Here is a 22,341-nt window from a genome sequence, read left to right on the forward strand (position 1 = left end):
TTCTTCAGAAATGAGATTTTTGAAAAAGCACGTGAATCCAAGGTGGCTGGGAAGGATCGTACAGACAGTTGAAACGTGGGTACAAAGCCACCTAATTTTTATAAGATGAACAGTTCTGTATTCTACAAGTCAACATGGAATGTAAGGTAATAAAAAAATGCTTCCTAAATGTCCCTTACTAAAGAAGGGAGAAGTTTAGAATCTGGCCCCAGAAATGTAATGAGAGTAGAGAGGAGGGACAAGCTGGTGATGTGCTGCTTTATAACATTGACCATAATCGCTCACCTTGGGGACCATTTCAGACTTCATGGGTGTATAGAGTTGATAACGTGCTCTCCTAAAAAAATACCGCACCTGTTAGGCAGCAGAAGAGGCAAAGTTGAGAGTTTATCTCCCAGTTCTTCTTTCAGAAGTGACGTAAGGGAAGTTGCATGTAAATAGTGTTGGGGTTTTTTGGTGGGTCTTTGTGTGTGTTGTTTTTTTGGGATTTGGGAATTTCTTGGGGTTTTTTAGTTGTGTTGGGGTGTTTTTTTGACTGGTAATTGTTCTAAAGGTACCTACTCTTATTAGCTTGATACTACTTCTTTCTACTGGAACAAAAGGTGAAATTGGCATTTGGAATGCCAAAAAGCAACAGGCTCTAACTGATAGTTTTTATTTACTGATGAAAAAGGGTGCTTCCAATATCCTGTTTTCTACTGAGGCTTGCCAACAGACTATGCTATTTGTGTTAAGCTAGTCAAAGCGATGACTGATTAATTAATACATGTTAAAAGTTTAGTTTAATTTTTGCAACCTTTTACTATAAAATTACCTTAATTCCTGTCATCGTAACTTTCGGATTGTATTCTGAAGGTAAATGTTTATATATAATTACATTCATTAAATGTAGAAGCTGAGCTTGTCTGAATTTTGGACTAATTATCTTGTCTTTTCCTTCTTTTAGGGTTTCGCAAAAATGATGAAATGAAGGCTATGGAAGTATTGCCAATTTTAAAGGAAAAAGTTGCATACCTTTCAGGTACGGTTATTTTCTTCTGTTGTGGAATGTGTAACTGTGGTGTTAGTTACATGTGAAATAGTATTTTAAATACTTAGAATATCATTACAAAAGTCACGAAAATCTAGGGTAGCACCTATTCCAGCTGGATATCCCAAACATAACGTAAGCATTGTGAAAAGATCTGTAATAAAGAAGATACGTGAATGTGGAACACACTGCTTGTTGTCATCCTGGTCATGTCCCCTCCCCCCTGCATATCCAACAGCATTATTTAGAACAATCCATAGTCCTATTCCTTCTCTTATTTCTGGTTCTTCTGCTGGAGAGTTCTAAAGAGATGGCTTTGTTACTGGCCCATCTGAAGCACTGGAGAAACAGCTCTGTTGCAGAGGTGAAATTTCAGTGCGTATCTTTTGAAGCACACTTAATATCCATTCATGGTGAAATGAGTTCGCACCTAATTTTAGCTGTCTCCACCGTATACCTTGAAGTTGGTTGATTACTTAACGAGGGGTAGCAGAGGATTTAAGAGTGGGGTTTAGATGAATGACTAGCATAACATATTCTATAACTTGGTAAGTAACTTGATGGAATGGTGGCTGAGGTGCTTATTCTTGTGAACTGCATTTTGGTGTGACTTTCTGAAGTAAGTACTTCCAGATCTGTTTGGATTAAACATTAGTCTCTTTGCCATAATCTTATTTTAGTGTCCAATGATTTGGAGGACAGTCTTGTACTTAAAAGGGTTGGGGTTTTTTTTGGTAAATAATTTGTCTCAAACACCAAAAATAAAGCTCTTATCTGTAAATATTAAAACATACAAAATGTTCCCTGAAACTGCACTCTAGAGATTTGCTGTGCACGGATGCTGATGCTTGCAAATAGTGTGTAGTTTACAGTACTTAATCCTCTCCATTCTGCTGAATCAGGTAGAGGTGTAAAGCAAAAAAGATGGTTTCTTTAAAAGGTAATAGCTACTGTAATAAATGATATAACGGACTTCCCAGAGCTAATTTCCCTGATAGTGTGGGAACTCCCGTTCTTCTGCTTATGAACTGTAGTGCTGATGAAGGCTTGCTGAAAACTGTATTTTCAGAGGGAAAGAGGAGGAGAAAAGGGGGTTAAGCACAGTATTTTAATCCCTTGTTACTCTTTTTTGGACCTTCCTTTGTGGCATTTCATGAAAATTTAGTCAGTTTCCATTCCAAAACCTCTGAATTTCCAGTTGTCCAGAACTTAATTTAGACCCTTTAGAAGGGATCTGAAAGATGATAGGTATTCTCTAATGTTAATATGTAAAGTATATGGCATTCTCAAAAGGCATTAATTCGGTGAAAGTGAAGTGGGCCAAGTGAAAGCTGAAGATAAATTTAAGGGGAGGTGATGGCTTATGAACCAGAGCAGATGAGGTGCAGGCAGGCGGAAGTGGTTGCCAGCTTTCCAGTGTGAAGGTAGCATCTTCTGACAGAAGAATGGAGCAGATAGCTGTGGGCAGCAAGACTGGCCAGAACTGATCTGCCGAAGTCGGTAGTTTCACATTTCCATTGCAAATGGAACTCAAATGAAATTAGATGCATTAGTAGTGCAAGTGATTTACAAAAACCCAAACAACCACACAAAACAAAACAAACAAAAAAAACCCTCACAAAACTACCACCACTGCTAGGCCTTAACCATTGTGGAACTAGAACTGTCAAGCTTTATACCTGAGAACACAAAAGTAAGACAGACTGTTGGATTACTGATTTATTGAGACTTTCAATGTACCTTCTTTTTTTTTCTTCAAAAGTACAACTTTTGCTCAAGTACTTTTAATATTTGTAAGTACTATAACTTGTTAAGTTTGTCCTACTTCTACAGACCTTAGTTGGGATATCTCTACTAAAACTCTATCTAAAGATACCTCTCAGTCATCTCTACTAAAAACTCGTAATGGTCCTACTAAGCCTAAGGCATCCACAAGCATAATTATAATTTTTCTACTTTGTTCTCTCATTTCTGTTGGAGTTCTGGTGGAGTTGCTGGAACAGGTTCACTGTTGGTTGTCAGATACCTTCTTAAGTAAAAATCAAGTATGATAGTCAACAGTGCTAAGAGGTGGTTCTTTGTTATAGAGCAGGAAGGTTACACAAGTAACAGTCTAAAAAAAAAAAAGTGCAGTGTTTGAGATCCTCAGTTTACTTCCCCAGTCTTTCCTCTGCTTTTCTGTGCTGAGACCTTTCATTTCCAAACTAAATGAGTAAGTATGGGCTGTAATGCAGTATATTCATCTTTGTGTTCTTAGAATGCTGAAGACACTGATTTTTCCACAATGCTGACTTAAGCAGTTCTTGAGACCATGTTATTATGAGATGGACATAAAAGGGTAAGCCATCTTGTGGAGAGATCTGGACAGGCTGGAAGAGTGGGCTAGCAAAAACAGTATGAAGTTTGACAGAGACAAGTGCAGAGTCCTCCACCTGGGTCAGAATAACCAAGGGGCCCAGTATAGCCTAGGGTCTGTGTGGCTGAGGAGCTGCCTTGCTGAAAGGGGCCTGGGGGTCCTGGTGCACAAAAAGCTCAACAAAAGTCAGCGGTGTGCTGCTGCAGCAGCAAAGGCAAATCAGATCCTGGGCTGCATCCACAGGGGCATTACTGGCAGAGATGGAGATGTGATCATCCTGATCGACTCGGTGCTTTTCAGGCTGCACCTGGAGTACTGTGTCCAGTTCTGGTCCCTGCAATTAAAGAAAAATGCAAGCAGACTGGAAGTGGGTCCACAGGAGGGGCCACCAAGATGGTCAAAGGGCTGAAGAACCTGCCCGATGAGGAAAGGCTGAAGGAAGTCTTTTCTTCCTGGAGAAGAGAAAGCTCAAGGGAGTACCTTATCACAGTATTCTAGTACTTAAAGGGCAGCTATAAAGAGGATGGAGGCGCTCCCTTTACACAAGGAGCTACATCAAGAAGACAAGGAGCAATGACTGTTTCCACCATAGGTGTCTCCTAAGCCATTCTTGGGGTCTGTTTTGATCCAGTCGGAAATACTGTTTTTTTTTAATCAAGTTAAAGCTCTTGGTAACAGATGTCTCCCACAGAGGCACTGCTTTTACTCCAAGTGTACTATGTTATGGTTAAACTGTATATATGAGTTTCCATTTTCTCCAACAGGTACCTCTTTGGTCTGTGTTAGCCTGTAATTCTATATTGCTTTGTTTCAGTCATTGCTTTTCATCTATTCCTTTCATTGGGTTTCCAGTGGATATAGTTATTTAATGGATCTAGTCAACGTAACTTCTGTTTCTTTGCACTGAGTGCTTCATCACTTTGGAAAAAACTCTTTCAGTAGTTGCTTTCCCTCTGCCAGAAATCACAGTGGATCTGATGTGATTCACTTTTGCTTTCTCCTCCATCTTCACAATCCAGTTTAGTCCCCTTTATTGAGCTGTTAATGATGGGGGGGAAGGGGCTGTTTAAGTGAAAAAAATGAGTGGATTTTTCATAATTTAGCATATCTGAAGATGTATTTAGGTGAAAGAGAATTCTTTCTCCTTGCCTCTGTCATGTGCAGAACCAGCCAGGATAATTTAAAAAAAATAATAGATTTTGTGCGAATGAGGACTGTGGAACAGATAAATCATATGGAATTGTTTAAAATCTGTGTGTTCCTTGCATATCTTAAAATTTGTTAGCGTAGCTGTGATGCTCAAACTGTTAAAGAAAGGTAAAATTAATGATTGGATGGCAGCTGGAGTGAGAAGGAAAGATGTAGTCTCTGAGAATTCAGTTCTGAAATGTCTTGAGGCAGGCATATTCTTGCTAGGGCAGGAGGCAGTGAAGTACAGAAGAACAAATACTTCTGTGAAGTATTGTGAAGTACATCTTGCTGTATGTAGGTTGGTAACTGCAAAGTCCCAAAGCTCAACAAGCTAGCTTGAATTCTGGTATCTGTACATACTGATTCTGGAATAAATTCTGTGTTGGAAATACTTGTCCTTCATGAAACCAGTTTGACAGACTGGACTGCTTTATCTTGTATTGGTCAAAGCAACAAAATTAACTTGGTGTGTAGAATGCAAATGCTTGGGTACAGCTCCCCTGTGAATCTTGTGTTGTTTTTCTAAAATTGCCAACAACAATAAAAAAAAAGGGGAGGGTGGGGAGTGGGTGCAGGAGGAAGAGGAGAAGCTTCCTTGGACTGATTTTCACTGAACTGGGAAATAATCTGCTTGAGTATTGGGTATCTTACCACCTAAAATAGAAAAGCCTCCTAGAGCTGCAACCATGAAGCAGAAATGGAGTCTTGGATGCAATTGTTTTGCTAAGTTTAAATTGAAGTCTGTTGAAGTACCGATACTCTAACATCCCTACACATACTTACACCAGGAGAGCGTTCTCCTAGAAGGTGCAGTTATCTTGGCTTCATATGAGGAAACAGCACTTGATAACGTCCTGCGTTTCAAACATGCCACAAAACCCCACTGTTTAGCTTTACCCAAGTACTTCGAAACCAGGTAAAAAGGCATTTCTTGAAAAAAAAACTGAACTACTCAGCCTGTTGATTTCCGTGCCATTTGGAGGCCATCAACAAGACTGCTGTTATTGATGTGCACTAGACAGAAGTGATTCATGTTGGGTGACTCGTGAGTTGATCAGCTACTCATATGACACATCTTGGCATAAACAGAGAATTTCTCAGTACTCTGGGGGTTTTATATAAAAGGAAAGGGGTAAAAATGGAAGTCTCACCCATGAAAGTAGTAGCTTAATATGTTTTCTTGAACCAAGACAAATAAGGGGTTGAGTTGGTTAAACAGTATTGTGAGGCAGGAAATTCCCACCTGATGCCTCATACATTGTTTCTTTTAACATTCCTGCTTGTGTATCACACAGGAGCATCAGGAACAAAGGAAATGAGTTATTTATTGAAAAAGGCCTAAGAAAGCTTTCAATATAGCTGATGAAAAAAACCTGAGTCTTGGGGACGTTTTTGCTTAATATTTGCAATTTTGGTGCCTGGTTTTAAGACTGGATAGTGAAATTCTTTTCACCAAAAATCCAGGCTGTATTAATATCTTCATTACTCATCTACACCTGAAATTTGCATGACAGATTTTTGTCTCAACATATAAAAAAATCAGGATATGACTTACCAGAAATTTAAGCACCTTACTTAAAAAATGGTTTTTCTCTGTGGTGTATGTGGAGCTAGAAGCCAACTGAAGTGGCATCCAAAATGGCTTACATAGCATGGATTTCTTTCCTCTGCCATGTCACGATAGGGGTTACTGCGTGGGAAAGGCCTAGAGGCCTGATCTGAGGTGACTTTCTGGAACAAGGCGTTTGTTCAAAATGTTTAGAGAGTAATAAAGACAATTCAGTGCATGTTCTTCGCTGCTAGCTGCTGCTTTTTTAAAGAAAAATCCCCCCCCCCTGAGCAATCCAGCACGTTTTTTGTGGGGTTGGAGTCAGTAGTGTTTACCAGTTGAAATGTAAGTTTTTGAGGCCTGCAGTTGATGGCCTGCAGTGCCCTGAGGAGAGTGTTAGCAACTGTGACAGGCTTTCGGCTAAATTTGGTAGCTTTGGAGGCCAGCAATTGCTCTGGAGGTGAGGGGAGGCCTGGGCTGTTAGATTCTTGGTCGTTTATCTTTCCTCTCTTTTGTGTCTTCTGTCTAGCTTTTAACCTGTCACTTGCTATGTAAAAATCCTCAAAGCTCTGCTCTTGGCAAGTGGGTCAATGTGGTCAAGGTCAGACTTGTCTCATTCTAACGGGGAGAGGCAACTTAGTTGGTTTTAATCTCATGTCCCACTTAAGAGGGTCATGGAAGATAAGAACATGCATTTCCTTTCAAGTTTAGGTTTCTGGCATAACAGCTTGACAGAAATTCAAAACTGCTTTTGCCTCTTCTGAGTTTCATTTGGTGCCTCATGGGGAACATACCCAGCGCAGACAATCCCTGGATACCTCGACAGCTAGGCTAGTGTTTGGCAAGCACAGCCAGACTCTGGGGAGGCTAGCGATGAAATTTTGAGTGACTACTTTTATTCCTTTGCTTTTGGCCTTCCTTTGTAAGTGATTAAAAAAAAAAACAACAACAAAACCAAACCAAAAACTAACTACTCTTTAGTAGCATGGATTTGCAGTGAGGAGCTGATTTGCAATGAGAAATCGTTCAGGACAGAGGATAGTGTTTTTCTGCATTTCCATGGGACAGGATGTAACAGTCCACACATCTGTGGTTGAGAACATATATGTGAAATTTAGCTTGTAAAAATGTGTGTGCTATTATACAAGTGTTAATAAAGACAACTACTGCCTTGAATTTAGCATTTAGTAATTGCAACATTTTGTTGTCACCGGCAAGGGTTTGGATGTAAGATTGCATTTTAATGTTCATCTACGGTAAGTCAGTGCAGTCTAATGAATAAGGAATACACTTAAGTGGAACTACTCAAAGGCAGATTTTTTGCCTTATGTATTAAGTGGATTCAGAATTTCCTGCGTTGCTAACAGGATGAAAAATTATAAACTGACAGTTCAGAATCTGCATGTCAGAACAGGGTAAAAATATAAAGTAAATGCCTGAATAGTATTCATCTACTCATCTGCTATATGCATTGGGTGTGAAATACTATATACCTAAACTCTGTGCTAGTATGGAAGTTAATGCTGGGTATCCTCTAAATACTTGCCTATAAAGTAGCATAACTGTATATGTAAATTTAATCTGTACAATTGCTGATTCAAAAATTAAACACTTAACAAAGCACCGTTGCTGGAGATCTCACACTGCCAGTCAAACTTCAATGTGACTGTAATTTCTAAGTGTAATGCTATGGTTATTCTTTGTTTCCATTTTTTTTGACAGTTCCTTCCTTATTGAGGGAATTATGACAATATGCTGATTGATACTCCCAAAATTAAATTTTAAGCTGGTCTCTAAATGACAGTGTTGGCATTTAATTTGAAATAATTTCTTTTTTTAAGTGGATATTCATGAAACAATGTAGGACTTAAGTTTTCAAAAAGTATCCTGAAGACTAGTTTTTGCAAACAAGAATGGTGTTAGGTGTGGGGTCTTTTAACATGTTTAATTTTTCAGGTGGCAGAGATAAGCGTGGAGGTCCCATTCTAACGTTTCCAGCTCGTAGTAATCATGACAGAATACGGCAAGAAGACCTTAGAAGGCTAATTTCATACCTAGCTTGTATTCCTAGGTAAGTGATGGTCTGGTAAGCTCTGAAGCTATAAAATGAAACAAATGGGTTATGTTGCAGTATATCCACAAGATAGAAGACTGAACAAGGTAAGAAAACGCGCGAATTTATACCAAGTTCTTTCAGTTAGTGTTTTCAAACTGCTTTTTGGAAGAGACCTGAAGCATGTAATTAGAAACATGCTGGTCATCATTCAAAATATACCCGGTGTGGAGGGAGGTCAGCACAACTGTCCTGTTACTTGTATTAGGTAAGTTATACTGTCCTGGTATAGCACAGGAATAACCACAAGAAGTATATGTAAAATTGTTTGTACAGGTCTCAGGTAAACCTGTGAAGAGATCTGTGAAAGTACTGATATCATTGTATTATCAGCAATTTAAGATATGAATTAGAATGTGTTATTCAAATAAATCGGCAGGAGTCAAATCCAGTGCTAGTTGTGTGTGTGTGTGTGTTTATATAGACATACATACATAACTTTTTATATATAAATATATGTATATATTATATATATGTAAAAAAGTTTGTTCACATAGATCTTTATTCATAGTAGTAACTGAATTGAGGACAAAAATGATTGTAAGACCCTGACTTGAGGTCCATATCAGAATCTGCTTGCATTTGGTGCAGACTGGAATAATGCTGACTCTGCTTGAATACATTTGCCTATGACATCAAGAAGAAGTTGTCACTACAGGTGAAAGAAGTCGCTTGGACAACATCCCTGAATGCAGTATCTTCCATATGTCTGTAATGTGTTAATTTATAGGCAGTTGTCTCAGCACCTGATGTAATCAGATGTCACTTTCAGATTTACAGATGTGCTTTCATAAAAATAACTTCAAGACATGTAGTTGATAGTGTGTATGGCCTTCCTTAAAAGCATTGGTTGATAACGCAGTTATTCTAGTCTTTATTTAACTTTGAAGTGTAGGAGTGTTTAGTACTTTTTTTTTTTTTTTTTTAAAGTTAACCGGGGGATTTGCGGGAGGTAAAGGAAGGAGAACAGGGAGAAGGCTTGAGACTTTTACTTCTGAAATAATTTGACTTCATATTTGAATGTTTGAGATGTAATTCTAGCCCTCTAGAGCTTCAAGTAACTGAAAAAGTTAGTAGATAAATGTACATCAAAATATGCCCAAAAGAGTTTTCTAGAGATAATCTGGCAAAATACAGTGATTCTCTGGTAAAAGATGTATGCTAGTTTAGCATCAATAGATTTAAAATTAAGTTAGTGCAGATTTTATAGCTTTGTAAGCATCACAAAGCTTTGAGAATTAAGGGAGCTTTGTTAAATACAGGACTCGTTTTCATACGAGACATGTTTTAGGGATTGATCGTGCAACTCTTGCTAATTACCAAGTTCCAATTGGTACAAATAGCCCCAAACATGTGATCTGTTAGTTACTGCAGTACTGTTACTCCATGTAGGTGAAGATTCAGAGGTATCAGTTGTTTGGCAAGAGATCTAAACACTTAAGGTGATTCAGTCTCACAGTTTTACTAATTAAAAAATTTATCTGATTTAAAAATATCGGGAAACTTGTCATCAGTGCTGACTGGACCAGGTATTGTGTAGTTCAGGTTTACCAAACAGGTGACCTTGGCTGACTAAAGCCTCCTCGAGAAATATTTGTGATCCTTGGCCAAAAGAGATTCATCTTTTGTCAGATGATGGGGCCATATGATGGGACAACACATCTGCATTGTATCACGTGATGAGGGGCTGCTTTGTACACCTTAGTAGATGTATGCCTTGTGAATTAGTGGCAAGCACTCTTCCTCATGTGATGCCCAGTTTCTGTGGTAGGATAGGGATGGACTGAGCAGCACTCGTGTAATAGCATGAGCTTTTCAGTAATGGGTGTCTCTTTAAAACGCTAGTCCCTTTTGTGCTTTAATCCTGTGAGGCTGTTAGAAAACATTTTCATCATGATCAGAAAATCATATGCTGTAGCCTACGAGTATGCCAGGCTAGTGAATTTTAATGTATTTCCTGCTAACATTGCAGTTTTGGGCATTCCCATGGGCAGGTGGGACAGCCAGCATCTATTGTGATAAACTCCTTTTTTAGGTGGTTGTTTGGTTTTGGGGTTTTGGTTTTTTGGCTTTTTTTTTAAAAAAAAAAACTTTAATGAACTTTTTAAACTTTTATAAAGATTTCTTTTCTAAAGAACCTGTATTATCACTTCTTTCAAAAGCTCCTTTGCTGTCCTGTATCAGTCATAACTCATGTTTTTATAGTGTTGCCAGTGAGACTGTGTAAAGTATGCCAGTGAAGCTTCCCTTCTTGGACACATGTAAAAACCTCTCCACGAGAATTCCAGAATTGCATTTATGTTAGTCACATCGCTGGAAGGGACTCATACTCAAACAATGGACATTTGGTGCCTTTTGATAGCCCGTTGGCTATGATGCATTGGTTTTGAAATACTTTCCCTTTCCGTGTTAAGAAGGTCATGTATCCACTTCTGCTGGAACAAAATCAAAGTATCTGGTGTTGGTGGTAGTTGCTGCATTTGATCAGTGCCAAGTACTAAGTGTGCAAAAGGTATTGATGAAAAGAAATTAAATCTGTCATTATCAGAAGAGTTATCAAGGAGTTTGGATGTAAGATCTGTCAACTTTTGGACAGCAAAACTGAGCTCAAATTTAGTAGAAACAGGTTGATGTGGTTTTATTTACATCCATAAAATGCTTTCCTATCCATTATCTATCCACAAATTGATCCTGTTGCAGAAGGAACTGTCAATAAAGGGTGTTTTTCCCTCTACAGAGCCTTTAACTCTCAGATAATATGGGACTAAATCTGAGACAGTTTACAAATGTTGCAGAACTGGTAGGTAAGAACAGTATGCCATCTTCTGTCTTTTAAAGGATCCCCTCAGTCATTAGAAAGGCATAAATATTGTTATCAGTAAAGTGTGGGTGCGTTCTGAAGAGTCAATTGTAAATGAATTGCATATTGCTGCTTCAGTAAATGGTGTGTTTAATGTGTGTATAAGGTGAAGGAGAAACAAGACTGAAAGATGAATCATCGTGAATATAAACGATGAAAATGAAAGAGGAGATAAAGACAGATTATCAAATCAGTAACAAGAAGTGTAAAGCTATCACCCACAAGGACTTTGGCAGGGAAGGGGGAGAGAAACTTCCTGAGAGGTTCATGAGTTGTATGTGTCAGCTAGTCAATAGTGAGACCCTAGGGTAGGGGTCCTCAAACTTTTTAACCAGGGGGCTGGCGTGCGGATGAAGTGGCAGGCAGTCATCTGCGGCTGCTTGGTTCCCCCCTCCCCGCCCCCCCAACCCCCGGCTGGGGGTGGTTGTGGTGGTGGGGGTCTGTAAATACTGGGGGGCGGATTGAGGACCCTGGGGGGCCGTATCCGGCAGGCCGTAGTTTGAGGACCCCTGCCCTAGGGTGTTACACTTAGCTGAGGAGGCCACGTTCGTTAGGCAGTGTGGTGCAGCAGAGTGCTGTGTTTGAAGTTGTAACACTTGCTTGATAACCTTTTCTTCTTTCTTCTGCAGTGAGGAAGTATGTAAACGAGGATTCACGGTCATTGTAGATATGCGTGGGTCAAAATGGGACTCCATAAAACCTCTGCTGAAGATTTTACAGGAATCCTTTCCATGTTGTATTCATGTTGCACTGATAATCAAGCCAGACAATTTCTGGCAGAAACAGAGGACTAACTTTGGCAGCTCCAAGTTTGAGTTTGAGGTAATTTCCCTATGGGATACTAATTTACATGTATTTCATGGTTTTACGTGTCCTCACCACTGATCAGCACCTTGAAAACTCTCAGATAAATTACGTTCTAGATGAGAGGAGGGGTACATAAGGCCTGTGGTGTTAGAGGGAGTGTGGGTTTTTTAGTGTACTTTGGCTAGATAGTTGTGTATATTGCCATTCTATTTTTTTTTTTTCTGAGCGTGAGAAAGCTGGAATTAGGGGTTTACCCCCAGTGGTAAGAAATTAGATTTCGTCTGTTTGTTGTCTTCGTCTGCATTGTAGTAACTGTGGTATCACCAGCATTCAGAGGAAAGCAGCCAACCGAACCTTGCTGTTACCCTCTTGCTGCTTTACAAGACTCAAAGTCAAAACTTAATCAAAACAGTAGTCAAAGGAGTGGTTGCTGTTTTCTCCTTAAGGTTAGTGAAGCAGGGAGGAAATAAAGTTTTTTCTTATTTGGGGAAATACCTGCAAGACAGGGAGACAGATCAGAATTGATATTTGAAAAGTGTGTGAGAAAAGTTAAGTCACATGGACTTCACGAACAAAATTATCAACTCTTAGAAAGAGAAAAACAAAAACTTGAAAGAAAACTTCAAACTCATTTTACTAACAGCATTTTTTAATTTTAATTTTTGTCTTTTAGACAAATATGGTGTCTCTGGAAGGCCTTACCAAAGTAGTTGATCCTTCTCAGCTAACCCCAGAATTTGATGGCTGTTTGGAGTACAACCATGAGGAGTGGATAGAAATCAGAGTTGCCTTTGAGGACTACATTAGCAATGCAACCCATATGCTGTCCAGACTGGAGGAACTGCAAGATATATTGTCAAAAAAGGAAATGCCTCAGGACCTGGAAGGTGCTCGTAATATGATAGAGGAGCATTCACAATTAAAAAAGAAAGTCATTAAGGCCCCTATCGAGGACCTTGATGTGGAAGGACAAAAGCTGCTCCAGCGGATACAGAGCAGTGACAGCTTTCCCAAAAAGAACTCTGGGTCAGGGAATGCAGACTTACAGAACCTTTTACCCAAAGTATCCACCATGCTGGACAGGCTGCACTCAACACGGCAGCATCTGCATCAGATGTGGCATGTACGGAAATTGAAATTGGACCAATGTTTTCAGCTCAGGCTGTTTGAGCAGGATGCTGAGAAGGTATGGGGTTGGGGGAGGGCAGTATAAATGGGCACTGCTTGACAAACTTGAAAGAAGTACCAAGGGTAACTGCAAATAGTAATTTTTGTCTTTATAGTTGATCACTAAACTTTTAATGAGAAATGAAGGATTTCTTCATTGAGAATGACAGTCTTCTGGAGTAAAAGGGATGGAGTAGTAGCTCTGTGTTGTAAAGAACACAGGTAGCTGTCACCGAAGAAAATTAAGTGGTAGTGACTTTTGCTTTGGTAAGTTTTTATTCTAGACAGAAGCTTTTGTATCCATCAAGTGAAGAAGAGTGCTGTACACTATAAATACAGATGTATAAGGGCTACGTCAGTCTCCTTTGGAGCGACCCTTGGGATTTGAGTGACAGGCAGTCAACAAAGTCTGAAGAGTCTGACATGGGGAACTGCTTCATTGATGCAGTATTTAAAGTCCCAGGCTAAAAACTGATGTATCTCTTTTGACAGTGCATATGTCATTAAAGGGGACTGGGTGATCTCAGAACATTTCAAACTAACCAGTCCCTTCAAATAAGAAAGCTCTTGATTGTCATGGAATTTGAAGAGGAAATGTGGCAAGCAAATCACTTTTAGATGAGCTCAAATAAGATCTATTTTCATATAGAATGGTTTTGCAATCACTTGTTATTAGCTTGTTACCATGGAACAAATAGCTTTAAGAAAGGGTGGGGAATTTTTCTCCGGGAACTAGACTGTGCAGTCAAGTGGTAAGTATGGTCTTTGGCTGGCTTCTAAAAATATTTCATGGAAGAATGCTTGAACTGGATGAGACCAAAGGTCTGTATTAAAGCAGTATCCCGCTCTGCAGCAGTGATCATAAGCAGATGCATAGGGAAGAGTAAAAGCAGAGCAAATATGTATACCACTGCTACTTCCTCCTCCTTCCTCTGTTTTCTTCCCCTGTACTTACCCTTACCCTCATCATTTCAGCTCAGGGACTTTCTTTACTCTTGATGTTTTCTGAAGTGTTTAGAAAAGAAATACTTTTTTAAAAGTACCATTTAAAGTGTTTACAGAATTGGTGTAACTGAAAATAGTAGGGGCATGTAAAGAGTTGGAAAAAATCTGGTCAAGTGCATTTAGACTTACAGAATTATTTAGAAAATAACAAACCGTTGGTCTAGTATTGCTCTTTCAGGCCCAAAATGCTTTTTAGCAACCTTTCGGCCACTTAATTACAGCATTAATTATTCTTTATATAAAATATATTTTGATGGTGCTCGTATGGTATTCAGCTCATCTAAAAGTTGCTCACAGAACTTAGGCTTTAGGAAACTCCTTGTGAAATACTGTGGGATTGATCTCTGTCCTGCCATGTGGTTGCATAAACTCTACCTGTGTTTTCTACGTTCCCAATTGCAAGAGTAACTCTATATTAAATTAATGTATCTTTCTTTCGAAATACAAAGAAACGTTAGGCACCTCAAAAGGGGGTTTACAGCAGCTAGCATACTTGGGACTTACCAGCCAGCAGAAAAAGATTAAAAAGAAGGTTTGTGTAGTATCCCAACTCACTTTTGGATTGAAGCCGCCCTTGCCTTAATCTACTTGCAGCCTTTATTTCACTGCTTGTGTCAAATTAGATTCCATAGCTCAGGGCTTCCTTATGTATATGTGTGTATATATATAGACATACATATGTATGTCTGTGTGATTTATTTAGGTATGAGAAAGGGCTTGATCTTTGTTGGGAAAATAAAGGGTATTGGATGGGGAGAAATGAACATGTTCATTTTGGAGTACTTGCGCAACTCTTTGCACAAGCAATCTGAGCTGGTTCAGAAGAGAAGGCAAAAAAGGGGTGAGGTGGGAGAGAATCTGGTTAGAATTGCCCTGTAGCAAAGACAAACTACCTAGAGAAAGGTGGTCACAAGCAGGACCAGTGTTTATTTTGAATAGTGTTTTAACACATCTTCACTATAGTCAAGATAAGAAACTGAAAATTTTAGGAATTTGTGATCAGCTGCCTTAGTTGTCTAAGCTCTTAAAACTTTTTTCTTTTGTTTACAGTCCTTTCCACACTATGGTCAACTTACAATATGATTTGTCATGTACCTGGGTGGAATAATGGATTTAATAATATTGCTCTGTTAGCCAGCATATTTTTAAAGATCTTTAAATCTTTTAAAGACAGTTGCTGGAGGGTAGGAGGTGGGGGATAAACTTAGCCTTTTGCTGTGCTGCTTAGTCTTTGAAAACTGTCTTCCAGTGCCACTGTTAACATACCTATGTACCTCCATTCATGGGTGTTGTATAATTTGTTTGAGTGTTAAATTCTTTTTTTTTCTTTTTTAAACAAACATATTTAAACTTTATCCTTAAACTTGTCTGGAAGAATGTATTGTATAAATCTGTGCTCATATATAGTTTTAAAAATTTGTTTAGTAACAGAAAAGTTGTTTTCAAATCTGCTGTAAAGTTCTGAACTAAAAATATTAAACTTGCTGCTGAAGTACTTGATCAGCAAGAATGAATTTATATTTGATTTCCATGAGTTGCCATTTTCATTCTAAATTACTAAGCTGCTGACGACATGAAATGCTGACACTGGAAAACGTATAAGCTGTGCTCCAAGCCTGTTAGTTTACTATGACTTCTTTGTAGTAATGAAGTTTATGACTCTAGGATTATGATGTTATTGTAACTTTTTGAGATAAACCCCTATAGTAAAGATTTAACAGCCTAGGCTGTTTGGTCCAAAAAGTCTGATTTCAGCTGTGATTTAGTTAAAATGTACATGGCCTTAAGACTCTTTCTGTCTTGTATTCACAGATTTCTCACATTACTTGTCTGTGATTTGTGCTGTAAAAAACTAGTGATTTTTTTTTTCCTCCCTAATTTTTTCTTGTAGATGTTTGACTGGATCACACACAACAAAGGTCTGTTTCTGAACAGCTACACAGAGATCGGAACCAGTCACCCCCACGCAATGGAGCTTCAGACACAGCACAATCACTTTGCCATGAACTGTATGGTAAGAACAGCACTGACACAGCACTACATGTTGACTCTTTTCCTCTATGTTAAGGTAGAATACATAAATCATAGACATAAATCATTCCTTCTGTTTCAAGTAGTGCAAATTTGTATTTGAGCAGAAAAATTATAAAACACAATGGAGGAAAATAAAGGGTAGCAGAGTACCGAGTTATTGTGGTCAAGCAACAAAATTGTTTTGACAGATGGCAGTATTCAACACAACCTTAGCACTTCTCAAATAAGTGTCCAAACTTCTAGAACCTGGGATGTGTGTTTGAGTACTGCTTTGAGTATTGTAGGAATTTCCAGAGAATCATGTAATATGGAATTCAGCACTCCATACAGAAAGAAATAGATCTCAGGATCTTCTGAATAGATTGCAACTTAGACAAAAAGTTCTGAGAAGCAGTAATCAACAGCTGAGCCTGGTGTAATAACTTTCCATATTTTTAGGAAGACACACTTCTTATTTCTGGCACAGTAGAATGGAGGTAAACTTTTTTTTTTGGTCAGATGTCATGTTAGGATGAGCTATCATTAGGCTGCAATTAAAAATTTGGATTTCAACCAGAAGTGAGTAAAAGCTGCTTATTTTCAGTTTCATAAATTCCTGCCTGAACATGGGGGCTAAATTCTCGAGCAAGTTTTAGGTCCTTTTCACTAGGATGATGGGAGGTGTTTAAATGACTTTGGGAGTCTGGGCCTACATCCAATCCCTGGCTGTCAGCTCAGCAAAGGAAGAACACTACCAGTCTTGTTAGAAATTAACAACCTTGGCAATCCAAGGATGGGAATTGAACGAAAGTATAGTCTAAACAGTCAACTCTTGCTATAGGGTGTTTTTGTAGGAGAGGACTACTAATTGTGGAAAGGGAGAGTGGCAAAGTAAATTTACCTAGGTTATGCATCTTGCTGAAATAACAGAAAGACTAGTAAGGCAGCTCTTGTGTATGATATAGCTAGAGTTAAGCCAATAGATGACATGAACAGACAAGCTACATTTTCTTATTTTGCAACTCAACTACGTTTGCAAAAAAAAAATAATGCAAAAATAATAATAAAAAAATAAAGATCAATATGAACTTTTTGGAAAGAGTAAAACAAATGCTGGTGGACATTGTCATTAAGTTACGTAACATCATATATGGATGTTACTTTGGCCGTTAGGTTTGGAAGGTATAGGTTCACTCCATGGGCATGGGGAATTGCTTGTTTACGGAGTATTTTGTTGTTGCTCATTGCTCAGTGTATGAAGTAGAGCAGAAGGAAGTTCACAGAAGGACAGTAGGTGTCATTGACATGACTTTTGGAACTTAGTAATTTTGGATAGGCTTCCAGGCAATTCTTGGGCTCGTATTCTAGAGGCTGAATTCTTCTTCTGTCAGCCTGTCCTGGTATTAGTCACTGTTGCCCTCTTTTCTTCAAATTGGATGACTTTTTTTTTTTAATTTTTTTATTTGCTTCCATACTGTTCAGATACTCTGAGCAGTAGGAAGCACTTGAGCAGTGTAGCATAATCCCTACTGCTCTGTTTTTTGATCTCTGTTTTGCCTGTAGTAGTCAAATGCATTAATTGTAGAGGACTTTTTCTCAGCCTATAAAATGATTTCTTGAAGCATGCAAGGAACAGCTTAAATTTGGGGCAAATTACACAGTCCAAATATTCGAAAAGGGAAAAGAAAGCTTTAGTTTGAGGTGTTTCTGTAGCATAGCTCCCCCCTGCCCCACCCCCACCCCACCCCCAGTGGTTCTTTGGCACAGAATAGAAAAACACAAATTCAAAATGATCAGTCCCTGGTTTTGATTTAAGCATCATGCAGGTTTTCTGGGGTTTGTTTGGTTAAATGGCAAAAGCCTTACATGTGGATTATAGAGGAAAAGATTAAACTGAATGTGACACAATCAAATGATGTGAACTGATCGAATTTTGGCACACCTTAATTTTCATTAGCTTTTAGCTGGAAAAATATTGAGTAATCTTAACTTTTGTCAGCATGTTCAGCTTCTCCCTGAGCACTTTTCTCATATACTCTGTGCTTAACAAGGTACTCCTTGTTCACTGTTCTTGTCAGTGTAACTGTTCAGTAATCAGAGTTGATTTAAGATCTCTTATGTGAATGCTTTAACACTAGAGATGCAATTTAACTTTTAACCCATCTACAACCATGCATGTTTATTTAATTGGATGGGACAGAGGAAGGAAGAGTGGCAACAACGTATACGATTTATTATATGCAGGAGATTTTGAAGGCTTTTCATTGTGGCCCTAATGGGACCCTAATATACCTTACTTTCCAGGTAGTTTCCTTAGGCTCACTTTAGGTGGGGAAGGGCTGTTCAAAGGACAGATGCTGCCCAGGCAGCTAAATGCAACCTCTCGCACTTGCTCACAGCATAACCCTGATATTTGATGTTGCAGCTGCTTTTCCCAATGCCTTGCTGCAGGGCACGTGTTCCCTTCAGAGCAGGTGCTACCCTCTGTCAATAGCTGGCTCTCCCATCTCCCTTTCCTTCCCAAGTAGCAGCTTGGCTTTCCGAGAGGTGCACCAGGGCAACTTTTGCAGCTGCTTATGCCAAACTCGGGTGAGAAGGAGTGACGGCCTTTGGGTGAGATGCCAAAATTTTAATCTGGTCTTCCAGTCAGAAATGAGCCACCTGGATGTAAACCATTGTGAAAGCTACTTAGTTCCTCTCATGAGCAGGAGTTGGTTACATCAAAGACAAAAAAGCTTCGCTGAATGATTCTTTTTTCCTTGTAATGGATTTCTGCCAATTTTACAATCTGATTTTCAGTATTCCAGCAAAAGTAGTTGGAAATTTAAACCAAATGTTTTAAAACAGAAAGGTGAAGAATACATGGGGGGAGAACATTTAACTGTATTCGTAGCAGTCTCATTAGCAAGTGATATGTCTAGGAATCTTGTGTATTGAGTATGGAATAGGCTCATGTGGTTACTTCAAGGTAGCAGAAATAAGTTCAGGAAAATCTTAAGCTTAATACGCAAGCTTGTTCACATTGCAATGAAACTGTCCCAGAGAAAAGCTGGGTAGGTGCAGTCATGCACATCGGAGATGGACATAGGTTTGGTTACCATTGCTTAACACACAGGTTGATGTGGCTAAGAGGTCTGAAAGATAGTTCACATGTGCAAGTGTAGGTAGGTGACCTGCTGTTACTGAATTGAAGAGGCTGTGCACTGATAAATGTCAGGGCTGTGTCTTCACAGGGCAAGTAGATCCCGTGTTCCTTAACTAGGGGGGGAAAAAACTCACACTGATTCTCCTCTCTAAAGATGAGGGTAGTTTTTCAGCACAATTTAAAAGGCCTGCCTTCAGCAACAGTAAATTGCTGTTGTCAAGTCCTGAGATTTATTTGAGCTAAGTAATACTCAATTTCAGCTTGAAGTTCCTCTTTGGGTGACTAAACCAACGCTTCACTTCTCAAAACAAGTCTTTAGTGCCTTTTAAGGAAGAAGCTTGCAAATCAGGGATCATAGGAGTTGGAAGTACAAAAATTATCTGTCAAGTTTTTGAACTACAAAAACAAAGTACCCATGATTATATGATTAGTCAGTCTTGCATATAGGAGTGGAAGAGACTGATTCTGTGTCTATCCATTCATTTTTCCTACCATTTTCTATACGCCTGCTCGGACACAAGGGAAACAAAAGCAGTCATGAAATATGGATGAGGAAGAGAATGTTATTTACTTGAATATTTTCTTCTACTCTTCTTGCTAGACAAAATGGCCTTGTTTCCATTACAGCTTAACCGTGCCATTCACTGCATGGTGAGAATCAAAATGATTGGAAAGTGATGTAGGCAAAAATATTTTTTTTTTTTTTTTTTTTTTGAGAAAGCTGGCAATGGCTGCTATTAAAGGGTATGCTGTGACTACTTCTTGTCTTGGGGCTGATAGGACCATCAATTGAAGATATGTTTATTAACCACAATCCAAAAAGTCTGGTGTCAATTTTAAGCATATTACTAAATTATATTAATGTTCTCAGGACAGGCTATTTGCATATACTAAAACCGCTTTATCGAGGTAATGATCAAATAATTCATGTCATCCAAAAAGAGTGCCAGAGATGAGCACTGGTGAGAGTTTTGGGAGGTTAAAGTAGAAACATGAACACAACTTGAATATCACTTGGTTTACAGAGTTACAAGTTACAAAGATGTCTTAATTGGCTTGGCTTGCTCAAATACAGCCACAGGGACTGATAATATGAAAACATTAAGGTCGGATAGGATAAAATCACTTTAGCTGACAGCTTCCTTTGTACTACTGATAAGTTTCACTCTTGAGATTCTTTTTATTTAAATATATACTTTTGTAACTGTACAGAGTTGTTGCTTGAGACAAAATGAAGCACCATGTGAATTCTAGACTGCCCTGGGTCCTGAAACTTCAGCAGATGAAGAGCAAGACCACAGGCTGTGAATGATGGATTTGTCCTGAGATTGCTTGATTTTCAGATTTTCACGGGTTTTCACAAAACACTTTTTTCAGAATGGTGATAGTAATAAGCTGGCTCTTCTGTCTTGGAGGTGACTTGTCTGTTTTGTGGGTTTTGGTGGGGTTTTTTGGTGTTTTTTTTTTTGTTTGTTTTATTGTTGGTGTTTTAAACTAATAGATTGTTCAGGCATGGCTTTGAATAAAAATAAACAAATAAAAGTTAAATGTTAAAATCCATCAACTGTCCAACCAATATAACATCCCTAATAGACAAGATAAAGACTCTAAATAGGCATTGAGCAGTAGAATAGGTAACATGGATTCAGTGAAGTTTTTTGGTAGTTCTGAATAACAATAGTTTAAACAAACCATGTATTTGTGATGTTCTTGAAGCTCAGGGAATGCACAGCTGCACATCCTGGTCAGACTGGGAGGATGTTTTTTTGAGTGCACTTCTGTAAGGGAATCTTTCTGGTGCCAGAGCAGTTAATGTTTAGACACATCTGGATGCCAGCAACCTGAGAAGAGACTGAGAAAGCAAAATGAGTTCAGGCTATTTCCAGCTTCTGAGGAACACTCCAAAGTCAACAAGATGAAATAGAATAGACTAGATGTACAACCCTTAAGAGGGAAGAAGCAAATAAATAGATTTTTAAAAAGCGATCAGCTGGTGAGTTGTTAATACAGCAACAAGTATGTTCATATCGATGGATCAGGAAACAAAGGAAGAGACAGTGGTGTTACTGCGAAGAGATAAATCTCATTTCACTCTTGATACTTTGTGGGCATGCTGAACTTAAGATTTTTAAAGAAATTGCTTTGATTCGGTTGGTCCCACTAGAGAACTAGGTGCAGTTTAGAGCTCCATACTTAATGTTGTAATGAGGAACATCCAGATGAAAATAATGTGGCTGTAAGGAGTAGCTGATAGCACTGGTATTTACTGTAGCAAAGTAAAGGTAAGCGAAAGGTAAGAGAGGAAAGGTGATGATGTTGGTGTTGGACTATATGGTCTTGCTGTAAGATTCCCAAGGTCCACCATCAAATACATGGAAAAGAGAGATGATAAATTAGGAGAAAGTTAAGAGTGAAATTGTATTTCACTGGTTCCAGGGTTGATAGCAATGGTTAAATAGTTATTTCAGAATATTTTTAGGATCCTTGGAGTTGACGAACAGGTTAAACACTTTCCTTAATTGTAGTCTGGATGTTGCTGAGTTTGTTTATTGTATTTTTTTCAAGGGAAGAGGTCAGGTGATACCTGGTTGTTCTGCAGCCCTTGTCTTTGAAGTTTGGATTGCCAGGCAGAGAGTTTTACTGTTGGTATAAGAGTGAGAATAGAAGAGATGTTAGAAAACATTTAAAACAAAAATACATAGGTGTTATTTCATACATTAATGCTACACTTTGTCTTGTGTGAAGTGGCAGATGATTTGGAAATTCCATTGCCAAAATATTTCCATCACAGATGAATAGTTCAAACTCACTACAGTCTGTATGGAGGTGCCAGTTATGACAGTTGTGGACCATGTCACTGAGGTGGTTACTTAACACTGAATGCTTAATTATCTCTCCGTCAGAAAACTACTGTTTGAAACATTAGACCTAAACAAACATATTATACATGGGTCTGCAAAAATCAGGAAATAAAATAGAAACTTCAGGGCATCTGCCAGCTTAATTTTGCGTTGGGTATGATAGAAGTTCAGTTAAGCTGTCACCTGTTTTTCCCCCTGTGTACTTGCATTTCAAGCACACACCAAAGAATGACACAGTGCACTA

At 38.7% G+C, this 22,341-nt stretch overlaps 1 protein-coding gene across 5 annotated transcripts in view; it reads left to right on the forward strand.

Annotated features, from left to right (window-relative positions):
- TRIO (trio Rho guanine nucleotide exchange factor) overlaps positions 1–22,341 on the forward strand; it is a 255,928-nt gene that overhangs the window by 72,972 nt on the left and 160,615 nt on the right. For all 5 annotated transcript variants that reach the window (XR_005826742.1, XM_040585918.1, XM_040585920.1 and 2 more), the window contains exons 2-6: positions 947–1,021; positions 8,083–8,197; positions 11,729–11,921; positions 12,580–13,092; positions 15,970–16,092. Coding sequence is in view for 4 of the 5 variants with exons in the window: in XM_040585918.1 (XP_040441852.1) it covers positions 947–1,021; positions 8,083–8,197; positions 11,729–11,921; positions 12,580–13,092; positions 15,970–16,092 (1,019 nt within the window). In the remaining variant the exon portion in view is untranslated. The remainder of the gene's footprint in view (positions 1–946; positions 1,022–8,082; positions 8,198–11,728; positions 11,922–12,579; positions 13,093–15,969; positions 16,093–22,341) is intronic.

Source organism: Falco naumanni, chromosome 3 (genome assembly GCF_017639655.2).
Source record: "Falco naumanni isolate bFalNau1 chromosome 3, bFalNau1.pat, whole genome shotgun sequence".
Taxonomy (NCBI): domain Eukaryota; kingdom Metazoa; phylum Chordata; class Aves; order Falconiformes; family Falconidae; genus Falco; species Falco naumanni.